Consider the following 13,499-nt stretch of genomic DNA (forward strand, 5'->3'; position numbering starts at 1 on the left):
CCCTGAAAATTCCTAATTTTTCCCATGTACTAACTACACTAAATGCCAAAAAATTCCCAGAAAGATTCCAGCATTTCAGAAGAATTTCAGAATTTGAAAAAATTTTACCAAGAGTTAATTTGCATTAAACATTTTTTATAACCTTAACTTTCTGGCATTTTTTAAAGAATTTACTAAGCAAGGAATCAGAAAGCCTGGGTTCTGGCCCCAATTCCAATTTCCTTTAACATTAGTTTCCTCAAAAGTAAAATAGGATGTTAAGATTCAATGGTCCCCAAGAGTTTCTCCATCTCTAATACTCTAGGAAACAGATAATGGTGAAAGTAATATTGCAAGGGCCATGGCTAAACTGCTTGAATGAACAAACTACTCAAATAAGCTATTTTCATGGAGCATTCATTCAGAAATATTGTGCAAATGACAGAAAAAAAATCATTATCAAAGAAATTGTTAACAAGCCATGCATGGCCTTTATCCAGCACGTAGTTCAGGTTACCATACCTGACAGTAATAAAAGTGCATCCATGGAGAAAACCCTTCATGGTTCAATTTTAGTAATGTAGAATGACCTGCCCCAAATTGTAAGAAATCCTTTGTGTAGAGTGCAAAATTATCAGGGGTAGAATTTCCTTAATTCTTGACGTTATACTTTTTAATTGACTTTTTTGGGAATAGGTCACATAAATTACCGGGCTACTCCTTTTGTACTAAAAGACATGGGTGTGCAGCATAAGGGATCCTTGTGGTGTTGGATCTGTACAGTATCTTAAATGTAATAATGAATACACAAACCTACACAGGTGATAAAACTGTGTGTAACTCAATACACTCACACACACACACACACACACACACACACTCACACATGGGTACAGTAGTCCTCATTTATCCTCAGTTTCACTTTCTGCTGTTTCAGTTACCTGCAGTCAACCATGGTCCAAAAATATTAAATGGAAAAACCCAGAAGTAAGCAATACCTAAGTTTTAAATTGCCACTGTTCTGAGTAATGTGATAAAATCTCAAGTTGTCCTGCTCTGTCCCACCTGGGACATAAATCATCCCTTTGTCCAGCTGATCCATTCTATAGACAGTCACTCAGTAGCCAGCTCGGTTATCAGATCGACTGTCACGGTGTGGCAGTGCCTGGGTTCAAGGTGAACAGTAGCCTAACGCTATGTCACAGGCCTACGTCATGCACGTGACTTCATCTCCTTACGTAGGCCCTGTATCATCTCACATCATCACCAGAAGGGTGAGCACAGTACAAGAAGTTATTTTGAGAGAGGAGAGACCACATTCTCATAACCTTTCTTAGAGTATATTATGATTGTTCTATTTTATGGTTAGTTATTGTTAATCTCTTACTGTGCCTAATTTCTAAATTAAACTTTATCATGGTTATATAGGTATAGGAAAAAACACAGTGTATGTAGCATTCAGTACTATCCATGGTTTCAGGCATTCACTGAGAGGTCTTGAAACGTATCCCCCATGGATACTGAGGGACTACCATACAAATAACACTGGAGAAATCTCAATAAAGTTCGTGGATTGTATCAATGTTATTACCCTGGTTATGATATTATACTATAGTTTTGCAAAATGTTACCATTAAAGGAAATGGGAAAATGTGTAAGGGATGTCTCTGTATTACTTCTCTCCCACTGCCACCACCCCGAGACAGAGCTTGGCTCTTGTTGCCCAGGCTGGAGTGCAATGGTGCGATCTCAGCTCACTGCAACCTCCACATCCTGGGTTCAAGCGATTCTCTTGCTTCAGCCTCCTGAGTAGCTGGGATTACAGGCATGCACCACTTCGCCCGGCTAATTTTGTATTTTTAGTAGAGACAGGGTTTCACCAGGTTGGACAGGCTGATCTCGAACTCCTGACCTCAGATGATCCGCCCACCTCAGCCTCCCAAAGTGCTGGGATTACAGGCATGAGCCACTGTGTCCAGCCCTCTGTATTACTTCTTACGACTGTGTGTGAATCTGAAATTCTTTAAAAAATTTTTCAATTAAAAAAAGGGGTATGGGGAAGATTAAGCCTTCTCTTTACTTCTGACCATTAGTTCTACCAGGAGGCAGTAGGTCTTACCAGATTCATGTGTACAGTAGTTAAAAGGGAAGGAAGGAAGGAAGGAAGGAAGGAAGGAAGGAAGGAAGGAAGGAAGGAAGGAAGGAAGGAAGGAGGAGGGAGAGAGGGATGGAGGGAGGGAGGGAGGGGAAGGGGAGGAGGGAAGGAAGGAGGGAAGGAGGGGATGGAGGGAAGGAGGGAGGAAGGAAGGAAGGGAGGGAGGGAGGGAAGGAAGGAAGAAGGAGGGAGGGAAGGAAGGAAGAAAGGAAGGAAGGAAGGAAGGAAGGAAGGAAGGAAGGAAGGAAGGAAAGAAGGATTAAATAATTTGAGATGGTCCTGCTATATATCTAAATAAATTATTTAGTGCTTTCTTACTCACAGTTGTGAGGGCTGAATATATCTTGAGTCTAGGGGACTGTTTCTGTTGAAAAAACCTTCCCCATTCGCAGATTCCTCTCCTATTGGATTCTCAGAAGTAACCAGGTCTTTTCCCTCAAGACAGGATGCTGAGTGATCTTTCTCTGGGAAAACTGACCACCCCCTGATAAAGATCTAAAACTTGAGATATGAAGCATTGCCCAATAAAATAGCCCAGTTAGATAGCCTTACAGAGATACAATCAACAAGACCCTCCTTTGCACAATTTCCGGTCATCTTTTCCACAGCACCACCTAAATATAAGTAGTTGCCAAAGATCCCCTGACATCTGAAGAAAGCATATATAATATGAAAAACAAGACAAAACAAAGGAACAACAGCAACTTGAAAAAACAGAGTCCATATGGGGAAAGAAAACCTCAATACTACTATGAATCTACTTAAGGATATGGGAGATGATATTGTACCACTGAAGCGGAACAGGATGCTACTAAAAATAGTTTCCACAGGAAGAAGAGCTCTTGGAAATTAAAAATATGACAGCAGAAATTAAACACTCAGTATAAGAGTTAGAAGACACGGTTAAAAAAAATCTATAGAAATTAGAGCAAAAGGATGAGAGAAATTGGAGAGAAGAGATAAGAAAATTAGAAAGTCAATCTAGGAAGTCAAATACCCAAATAATAGACAATCCAGAAAGAGAAAAAGGAGTACTTATGATGGAGAATATTATAAAAGGGAAGTTCCCAGACCTAAAGAAGACAAGCTTCCAGTTTAAGAGAATCTGGTGAAAGATCCAAGAAAATGAATGAAAATAGACCCACGCCAGTCATATAATGTGACACAACTGAAGATTAGGAAAAAACAGACCATTAGGAGCAAAGCAAAGAATAGACGTGTTCTTGAGGTGGGGGGGATACAGGCTTCCAAAATGATTAACCAAGACAGCAACAGATTTCTCAGAGGCAATAATGGAAGCTAGAAGACATTCAAGCAATGCCTTCAAAATTCCAAGGCAAATACGTTTCAACCTAAATTCTTGACCCAGTCTAACTATCTTCTAAGTGTAGAGGTAGAAGGAATATATTTTAAAGCACATACAGTCTTGAATCTTTACTTTCCACACTCTCTATTGTAGGAGGCGCCTGGAGGGTGTGACCCTCAAAAAATGTACACTGAAATTTCAGGAATAAGCCAAGAAAGATGCATACCTGGGTTCCAGGGAGCAGGGCTTTCATCCCAAGGGAAAGTTAAAAGAAATATGCAGGATGAAGCTGAAGGGCAATGGCAAGATGACAGCTGGCAGCAGACTTTACAAGTGACCTGTCTACATCAGAGCAGGCCAGAGGAATCTGGTAAAGACTTCCTCCAAAGAAGATGTGCTGGAATACTTAGTGTCCCCGCACATATTGAGAGGAGCTGGAAGAGCCAGGTGTGAGGGCTCGCACCGGTAATCCCAGCAACTCAGGAGGCTGAGGCAGGAGGATTCCTTGAGCCTAGGAGTTTGAGGCTGCAGTGAGCTATGTTCATGCTACTACACTCCAGCCTGGGCAACAGAGCAAGATCCTGTCTCTAAAAAGAAAAGGAAATCTAGGCAACTGGAGAGAAGTTTAAGTTTAAATTAGTGGTGAAGGCTTAGAAAGTGAAGCAGAAAAACACATACTCATTCACATTCAGGACAGGAAGTTTAAGTACAGTATATTTCGTACCTCGATGATGAACAGCAAAATGTGCTTGTGATAAGGTAAAGAATGACCTTTAACTCTTTGGTTCTTAGCTTTGGCTGCTGAGATACACTGGCACCAACTGTATCACTTTTTCATAAAATCCCAATGCCCAGGCCACAACTGGGAGCATGACAATAGAATTTCTGGGAGGTGGGACTCGGACATGAGTAATTATTAAAGTTCCCAAAGTGATTACAATGTGCAGACAAGACTAAGAAGCATGGAGCTAACCATAGATGTAATGTTTACCCTCATGCATACCATTCCAACATCTTTATCCGCAGCCACAAATGCTTATCATCTTGACTTTCAACTGTCAGCTCTATATTCCACCTAGATGCTCTAAAAGTCCAAATATTCAAAAATAAATGTTCCATGTTCTGTCTTAAACATGGCATTATTGACTTTCTGAGGTCACCAATCCCTCTCTCACCCCTTTTGTTCTATCGTCAAAGTCCTAATCAAGAAACCTGCTCCTTTCTCTGTCCTCTGTGGACTCAATTCCATGGCAGACTGGCTGACTAAAGTGAAAATGACTTTTGCTGAGATCAAACAATGCAGAAATGCAAAGGGAGAAAGGAAGAGAAATATTTGTTGCAAATATTCCAAATGTAAAAGTTGCAAATGTGAAAGTCCCTAAATTAGGTCACAGATGAGCTGACTTTATTTGTTCACTCTCTCCTAAAAATAAATCACTATTGACAAGCCAAAAACGATTACTAGATTTCATGATTTAAATAAGTGACGTTTATTGGTTCAGACAGTTCCAGGAATTACACAGGTCTTTCCTTGTTCCCTGGAGCTCCCACCTAAGCAACTAAACATGAAAAAGTCATGACCAACATGCTCCATGGTCCATGGATGGGTCCAGCTAAGATGAGTTTCTACCCAAGTCTCAAATATCTACAAATACCTACGTATAGCCATTCTAATCCACCCACCTCCCTTTCTACATGTGAATCACATTAAATGGCCAAGGCTTCATTTGGGGTCTATTCCTATAACCAGGTACCCTGATGATGGTCCCCCCCAGTGTTTGGAGAGCCATCTGACATCCTCCTCTGAAGTGAACTAGAGCAGCTGTGTCTCCAGCATCTGTACAAACCCTTGATGTGAGCCCATGTTTTAATTTACTTTAATCTACCAACCTGATATTGAGAAATGGTATTTCATTATTTTTAATTTGATTTTCTTGTTAAAACTGAGATTAAGTTTGTTATTTGTGTCTGTTGGCCATCTGCAATTGTTTTCTTGTAAATTGCCTGTCCTCATCTTTTGCCTATTTTTCTACATTTGCCTTTGTATCCTCCATTCTTCCTCAATCTTATTCCCTTTATTTTTCGGGTTCCAGCTTTTCCTGACCACCACAGCCTCCTCCATGCCATGCTGTATTTCTCATCCCAATCTCTCATAACTCATGAAAATTACTTGTTCAGCACCTCTCTTCTCACTCAAGCTTGAGCACCGCGAGGATGAACATCACAGTGTCCCTCAAAGACAATGCTGCCACCCTAGCAACAAGCAAAGAGCCTGCCATTTGTTGAATGAACAAATGAGTGAAGGTCCCTCTGTCTTACGCAACTGGGGTCCGGGCAGGAACCCCCTCAAGGGATCCCACTGACAGAGTTTCATGAAGGAACAGCCTACAAGGGTAAGAGTAGGGCTGGGAAACCAATAAGGGATAGTGTGGGTCATCTGGGACTAGCAACAGCAAGGAGCATTGCCTCTCCAGGTTGGAAGTGGAACAGGAAGAGAACAGCAGGGGGAATCCTAGGAAACCTGGAGCCCATCACCACTTGGTTCGTACAAAACCTTTTTCCATTTGGGTCCTTAATACTTCACATTCTCAAATCCTACAGGATAATCCCATTTGTGAAACCATTGCAAACAATTAATATAAATAATTGCCAAACAAGCTCTATAGAAAAAGAAGGCAAAAATGGACCAGAAAAAAGGAAAAATCCAAATTACCTTCCTGGCAGCATAACCCACTTGCTTTGCAACTGCGGGAACATTTTCTAACCACCCCATACCTCAGTTTCCCCATTATGAAAGTCTGTGTACTATTATTCCTCCAAAAAGTTATTTCGCTCAAGGAAAAGAGACCTCCATACAGGAAAAGAAAATTGCCAAAATTTTGTCCTATCAGCCATCTTCCACCAGGCCTTGGAATTCTCAGCAAATAGCTAGTTTTGCAATTCTTTTAGCTTCGCCAACCCTCCAGGGTGAAGAAAAAAAAAAAAAAAAAAAAGCTTCCCACAAAGATTTGAGGCTTGCAAGTGGAGGAAATCTTTGAGAAAAATCTGGGTTGATGAGAAGCTAAGAAAAGCCAAGAGGAAAGAGACATATCTATATATGTTTATGCAAAAAATAGAAAAGGTTGAAAAGCAATGTGTTTCTAAAATACTGCTTCTATGAAACCAACCTTCTGTTACTCCTTACTCCTCAGTTAACTGAAAAAGGCAGGGTGATTCCCAGTCTTCTATTCATGTCCTCCTCCGCAGAGGCTGGAAAATGCAGCAGCAAGCAGCCCTGATGTAGGTGGACTTGGGTTCAAATCCCGCCACTTAACAGACACTAGGCACTGCACTCCACCTTTCTTCAGCTCAGTGCTATCCCATGAGAAATGGGTAATGATATCGAATCTGCTGGACTGAGAGCAGAATTATATTATCAATGGCAAAACCTGCAGTTACTTTTGCACCAACCTAATAAATCATGACAATAAAATCCATGTCAGCTAATGGGCTCCTAACACAGGATGACTAGTTTTTATCACAGGCACTGTAGTTCAGCGATCAAAAGAGCGTCTTTATTTAACAAATACCTTTTATGCTTGCCTCTATATTTAAGATATTTATGTATCTTCTGAGCTCCTACTATGAGGCCAGTGACTGGGGTACAGAGGTGAGGAAAGTTCATAGGGTCCCTGACCTCCTGGACCCTAGAATCTGGGAAAGAGGAGATATCACCCAAATCATGACCAAATAAACACACAATTACCAACTGTGATAAATGCTATGAAGCAAACATACGGTGTATTCAGAGAGAGAAATGGAGGGACCCAGTCTATTCAGGAAGATCTCGAGCCAGGTAGTGAGGAATTCACTAGCCACGGCGGACAAAGCAGTCCAGACAGCGGGACCAGCACGCACCAGGAATCTGAGATCAGAAGAATCGTAGACCTTTTGAGGAGCAGAGAAAAAACAAGAGTAGGAATGCGTGGAAATAGAAGAGGGAAACAAAGCTGGAGATTCCAGCAGTCCTCACACTGGGCCATAAGAAGGATTAAACAGCTGTTGGCAGCCACAAAGGCAAAGACGGGCTCTCAGCTCTGCAATTTAAATTTGCAGTTCAAATACCCACTGCAACCTCCTTTTCAAATACCACTTCTAGACCCCACACCAGCTAAAATAAGCAGCAATATTTTCATGAGTGGAAGATATTTCAAAGATAATATATGCATACATACATATGTCTGTGTGTACGTTTGTCTATATATGTTTGTATGTATGCATATATGTGGTATTCACCTTAGCCACCTTGGGAAATGTCTACATTCACTACCAAGTTACGATCCCTTCAGATCCTTGGGTTTTTAAAAAGGCAGCCACAGCAGTATCTCCCACAGCAGAGGCTCTTATAATGTGACCCCACACTCCTCCACTGAATGACTGCTGGTATCTATGCCCTTCTCCTTCAACGTGGGCTAACATCTAACACTGCTTTGACTAACAGAAAATAGCGAAAATGACATTCTGTGACTGTGACTTCTGAGGCTAGGATATAAACAGGCCATACACTTTCACCTTGTCCTTTTGGGATACCCGCCCTTGTGACCCAGATGTCGTGCTCTCAGGGAGTTCAAAGTGAGCCACACAAAGAGATCGCATGGAGAGGCCATGTGTGGGTGTTCTGGTTGGCAGCCCAGCTCTGAGGGTCTAGTGAACATCCACATCGACCCCAGGCATGGGAGAGGTGTTGCTTCAGATGACTCCAGATGCAACTGTCAAGCCACCCAGCTTTGCAATCTTTCCAGCCCAGTTCCCAGATGTAGTGGAGCAGAGACAAGCCAGCCCCATTACCCCCATCCAAATTCCTGACCCAAAGTATCCATAAGCAAAAAAATTAAATGGCTGTTTTACACCACTAACTTTTGGGGTGACTTGTTATGCAGCAATAGCAACTAGTATAGAAAGTATCTCAAAGTATATACATACATACTTACATACATTCATGCACATATGTGTATGTATATGTATATGCATGTGTGTGTAATTTTTTTCTTTTTTTCCTTTTTTTCTGTTTTCGAGACAGGGTGTCACTCTGTTGTCCAGGCTGGGGTACAGTGGTACAATGATGGCTCACTGCAGCCTCAATCTTCTGGGCTCAAACAATCCTGCTGCTTCAGACCCCGAGTGGCTGGGATTACAGGAATGCACCACCACACCCAGCTAATTAAAAAAAAAAAATTTTAGAGATGGGGTCTCACTATGTTGCCTAGGCTGGTGTATATTTTTTCTTAATTACTATTGACCTCCCTGAGAACCTTCTAGAGGGAAAGTCTAGAATTACTCCTCAGTTAGAATCCCTGGGCTTTATCCACACTCCTTCTGGAAAAAAAAGGCTGGGTAGTTTACGTCAAAGAAAAATATAACACTTTTAAACCACTCAAAATGTACAAAAGTAATCTATTCTCATTGCAAAAAGGAACGAAAATCCTCCTCAGCAAATCTAATGCCTTATTTTAACTGGCTTTGAAAACAGAGATCAAAAACGAGATCTTCATCCATAACAACTAAACAGGGCAACTAGAGCTCATTGCTTTCCACCACTAAAGGCTCATGCCTCTGAAAAGAGTGTCTGCAGATTAAATAAAGCAATACCTATAAGGTGGGCATAGCACATTGCCTGGCACGTAAGAGCCCACCAAAATTCCAGTTATTATTATTGCTTTTGTTGTTAGAATTTCTTGATTCCAGCACTAATTCTTTCTGACCTAAATTAAGCAGACCTCATGTGACACCTCAGCAGAAAAGAATCAATGTAGATTCTTAATGCATATAACCAAATACTGAATATATGGAAAATGTTTTCAGTATATGACCAAAACTTTTCAGTACATAGCCAAATCTGAGTTTCGTTAGATGTCTAGAAAGGGATCTCGGATTCCATATGATTAGAAATGTTATGAAACATTATATAATATAATTATCACACATCTCTATTTTGCTTTGGTAAAAAAACTGTCATTTTAAGAGGAAAGAAGAGAGAAAGGAAGAGAGCAGGAAGGAAGAAAGAATGAAAGAAGGAGAGAGGGGGGAAGGGCCAACAGAAGGAAGGAGGGAGGGAAAGGTCAATATGTGTTAGAAAACGAGCTTCTGAGAAGTTACATTTAACCATCATTGCATGGCTTTCAGGGTGACTAAATGAAAATATTACCTTTGATTATTATGAAGGTACCCCCTATGGTATTATATAAATATTACAAAGCTACACCCAAATGGTGGTTTGAATACGAGGACAGAGTTAGGAACAAAAAACCAGGTTACCTCCGGTTGGTTTTTTCCTCTACTCTTCGAATGCTGTTTGACTTTAAGCTAATCATTCAGCCTCTCTACGCCACAAGGTCTTCAAAACAATGCTCCATTCCAAATTTCAGTATCTGTACCAAAAGGACCACTAGGTAGTGTGTGCTCCAAGTTTCCAGGGTAAAAGTCACCATTCAAATGCTTAGGTGTGCCAAACGACAACTCCCCATGCAAAATTATCATTTGCAGATTCACGCACATTAATTAATATGTTAAAAATTATCTAGAAAAACCTGTGTCTTGCTGCAAAATACTACTGTGCATCACATACCGAAATCATCAATACCTAATGGAAGAAAAGTGATTGGAGACCATTTCAACTCACATGTCATTCGGGGGCAACACAGGGAGGCTGGCTGGCATCCTCCTTAACACTTGGCTTTTGCCTGTTAGATCTTCAGTTACTGGGGTGTGGAGGGGTCCTAAGACCAACAGAGATGAGAAGGGAGGAAGAGGAAGTGAGAGGAAGAAAGAATATGAAAGGTAGGAAGGAGGAAGGGACAGAGGGAGGGATGCGGAAAAGGCTGCGCTATGGAACTAAATCTGAGTCAGTGGCACCTGAATAGAAATGTCACTGCCAGGGAAACCATTTCAAAATGACATTCCGGTCCCCAGGTTTCAAGTTTGCAGAGTGTCTGGCCTCCTCTCCCCCCAAATCCCAGCTTTTCAGGGCCCAGGCAGCCCCCTGTCATTGATTGACTTAACTATATGAGTCACCTCCTTCAACCAGAAAAAAATGTTTCATATTCTTGAAAGTGGTGGGAACTCTATGTCTCATAGAGCCCCAACATACCAGAAAAAAATGGCCAGCGTGTAATCCACTTGCAATAGCCCTTTCCAAAGGTGGCATGAACTATAAACTGGTTTTTCACTGGAAAAAAAAAAAGGAAAATAAAAAGGGGATTCGGGAAAACCCCCTTAGTGAGACTGTCAGTAGACTGAAGTCTGGCAGATGTGAATCTGCCCTGGGAGAGATCCTGCTTCCCTCACACCAGCACGGCCCCCTTCCTGATGTCAGAACCCAAGGCTACGGGATCTGAGATCCAGGAGAGCAACGGAGAGAGCCGTGGAGTCTTCAACAGCTTCACGGAAGACCAAGACGGACTCTCTGCTATTACCATAAATGATGAAGTCTGTCAAGCGGTCCGCTAAGACCTGAACGAAGACTGACGCCTGTTTAGCTTCCCCACCAAGCAGGAGACCAGCCAAGCTGGGGGAGACCCCTTTTTAAATTCATGGCACCTTTGAAAATATTTTACGGTGACTATCAAAATGTCTTTATTCTGCACCTCATGACATCTTGCATTAGAGCTACGTCAACCTTAACACCACAGCACATACTTGTAACTGTTTTGTTTGTTTGTTTTGTTTTGTTTTGTTTCTTTCCTCACAACCCTTTACATGGCTGTTTTCCCACGAATCGTGCCACTTCCACGGCCGGGATATAAAACCATTTTACAACAGTTATTCTCCCATGTCTTTCCTTCATTTTATAGACAGCTGAATCCCAGGACCGAAACTGTTTCAGCAGACAACTGTTCTGAGCACACAAAATCTATCTCAGCTCCATAAAGGCCAAGGACAAAGACAAGACAAAAGTTGTGCGTTAAAGAGCAGACTCTGCACAGAGCACCGGGAGAGGAGCGGACAGTGTGATGCGTGGTCCACTGCGAACCATTTCTTCCACAGCAGCAGCTCTGCAAAAGGGACCTCTGAGGAAGAAGTCCCTGTCTTCCCAGTGACTGGTCACTTTAGGAGAACAAGTCCCCTACTAGCCCGTAGCTGGAGGGCCAACACTTTTTCTCTCCCCGAAGTTCCTGGCACCTGTTCTGAAAGGGGGGTGAAGAGCTCTCTACTCTGGCCATCCCGCCTGCTCTCTGGATGGGGAACATACGGACAACTGTGTGTTAAGCAGTCCCCTTGAATCCTTCAGCAAGCCGAGGAGTGTACAGGTGGTCACCTGCACAGGTGCGGGGTCTACCAGCACAACTTTATCCCTGGCCTTGGGGGCTGATGGAGGGTAAGACTCCCCACCACCGCCACCAGCAGTCCCTCCAGCTCGCGAGTAAGCAGCGCACAGGCGGGCACAGGTAAATGTTCCCAGGGCGGCCAGACGCCCAAGGCTGCCGGCTGCTGGCGCTCCGGGTCCCCACCTACACGCCTCTGCGTGGGGCAGGGGGAGTCCTCGTGCCTGGCATCCCACTCCCCGGGCCAACCCAGCCCGCTTATCCCGGGGCTCCGGCCGGGCAGCCCGCAGCAGCCCCGCGCCCAGCCCGGGAGCCCCGAGCAGCCGGAGCCGCAGCGCCCACTCGGGGCAGGCAGTGTGCACTCACCCTTCTGCTCTCGCAGGCTCGACAGCGACCAGAGCAGCAGCGCCACCGAGGCCAGGAAGCAGAGCTGGCTCAGCAGAAGGTCCCTCCGGCGGCGGCGGCGGCGACGACGCGCGGGGTCCTCGTCGCCGGGCGGCCGCATCCTCGGGCGGCCGGGCGGCGGCCTCGGCAGGCGGCGGCCGCTCCTGTCGCGGGCGGCCGCGGCGGGGACAGCGGCAGGAGGCAGCCCTGCGCGCAGCAGCCGCACGTCCTCGCTGCGCTCCCACCCGGCCGCCGCCTCCGCCTCCTCTTCTTCCTCCTCGCCGCTGCCCGTCTCCTCGTCGTCGCCCTCCTCGTCGCTATCGCCCAGTCCCTCCTCCCCTCCCTCCTCCTCCTCCTCGCCGCTCGCCCGCGCCGCCGCCTCCCGGCGCTCGGGGTCCCGCTCCTCCTCACGCGCCATGGCTCCCACGCTCCGCGCCCGCGCTCGGCCTGGGGCGGCGGCGCGGCGGGGGCGGCGGGGGCGGCCGGGAGGCGGGGGCGGCGGGGGCAGAGGAGGAGGAGCGGGGGAGGACCGACGGTAGGAGGGCCCGCCGCTGGCCAACTCCACCGGTTGGCGAAGCCACCTCAGACTGGCTGTGGCCTCGCCGGCTGCAGGAGCGCCTCGCGGGGCCGCCCGCCTATTCCATGGTCGGCGCGTTGGGGGCCGGGGCCGGGCCGGAGCGAACAGGGAGCACCGAGCGAGCTGGGAGCATGAGCTAGCGCAGCTCCCGGCAGCCTGCAGCGGCGAGGCTGGTCGGGCCAGGGTTGGCGGGGGGCAGTGCCTGGGACACAGCCTGGCGCTGGCCGGCATGGCGGGGAGGGGGCGCGCTGGGAGGAGACTGGGCTGGGGAGGGATCCCTGTGTGCAGTCCTTCAACCCTTCCGTGCCAGGGGAAGGGGGACGGCGCAGGGAGCCCCCTCTCGGGAAGCACACGCGCTGCCTCCCAGAGGCCGATCTTCACCAAGAAGGATTCGCTGGAAACTTTCGGAAAAACCGAGGGGCTCTTCAGCCTCCTCTCTACTTGCTACCTGGAGTCGGGGCGCTGCGAGTGCGCTTGGCTCCCCGCGCCCAGCCTCTGGCCTCGCCTCTTCTCGCGGGCCTCCCGGGTTTCCCTCTGCCCCCTTGTGGGGATCCCCCTGTGCGCCCGACTCGGGATCTGGAACAGGCCTCCCCAGAGGCTGTTGGTTCCATAAGGGTGTCCGGGCTCCCCCCACTGGCCTGGGCTCACACTTCGCTTTCTGTTCGTGCTGGACCAAGCCCAACAACACTGTGGCTGATCGAAGTGGGGACAGCTGGCACGGTCCCTGGAGTCCCTGGAGAGGCGGCATGAAGAGGCTTCTGGCCTTGTGCAGGTAACACCAGCCTGCCCTACCTCCAA

General features: G+C 46.0%; 1 protein-coding gene across 1 annotated transcript in view; it reads right to left on the reverse strand.

Moving 5' to 3' along the window:
- SLC24A3 (solute carrier family 24 member 3) overlaps positions 1 to 12,535 on the reverse strand; it is a 499,800-nt gene extending 487,265 nt beyond the window's left edge. The window contains exon 1 of the mRNA XM_032142373.2: positions 12,107 to 12,535. Within this exon, the coding sequence (XP_031998264.1) occupies positions 12,107 to 12,245 (139 nt within the window). The 5' untranslated portion in view covers positions 12,246 to 12,535. The remainder of the gene's footprint in view (positions 1 to 12,106) is intronic.
- Positions 12,536 to 13,499: the final 964 nt, after the last annotated feature.

The sequence above is a fragment of the Hylobates moloch genome, unplaced genomic scaffold (genome assembly GCF_009828535.3).
Source record: "Hylobates moloch isolate HMO894 unplaced genomic scaffold, HMol_V3 SCAFFOLD_21, whole genome shotgun sequence".
Classification (NCBI taxonomy): domain Eukaryota; kingdom Metazoa; phylum Chordata; class Mammalia; order Primates; family Hylobatidae; genus Hylobates; species Hylobates moloch.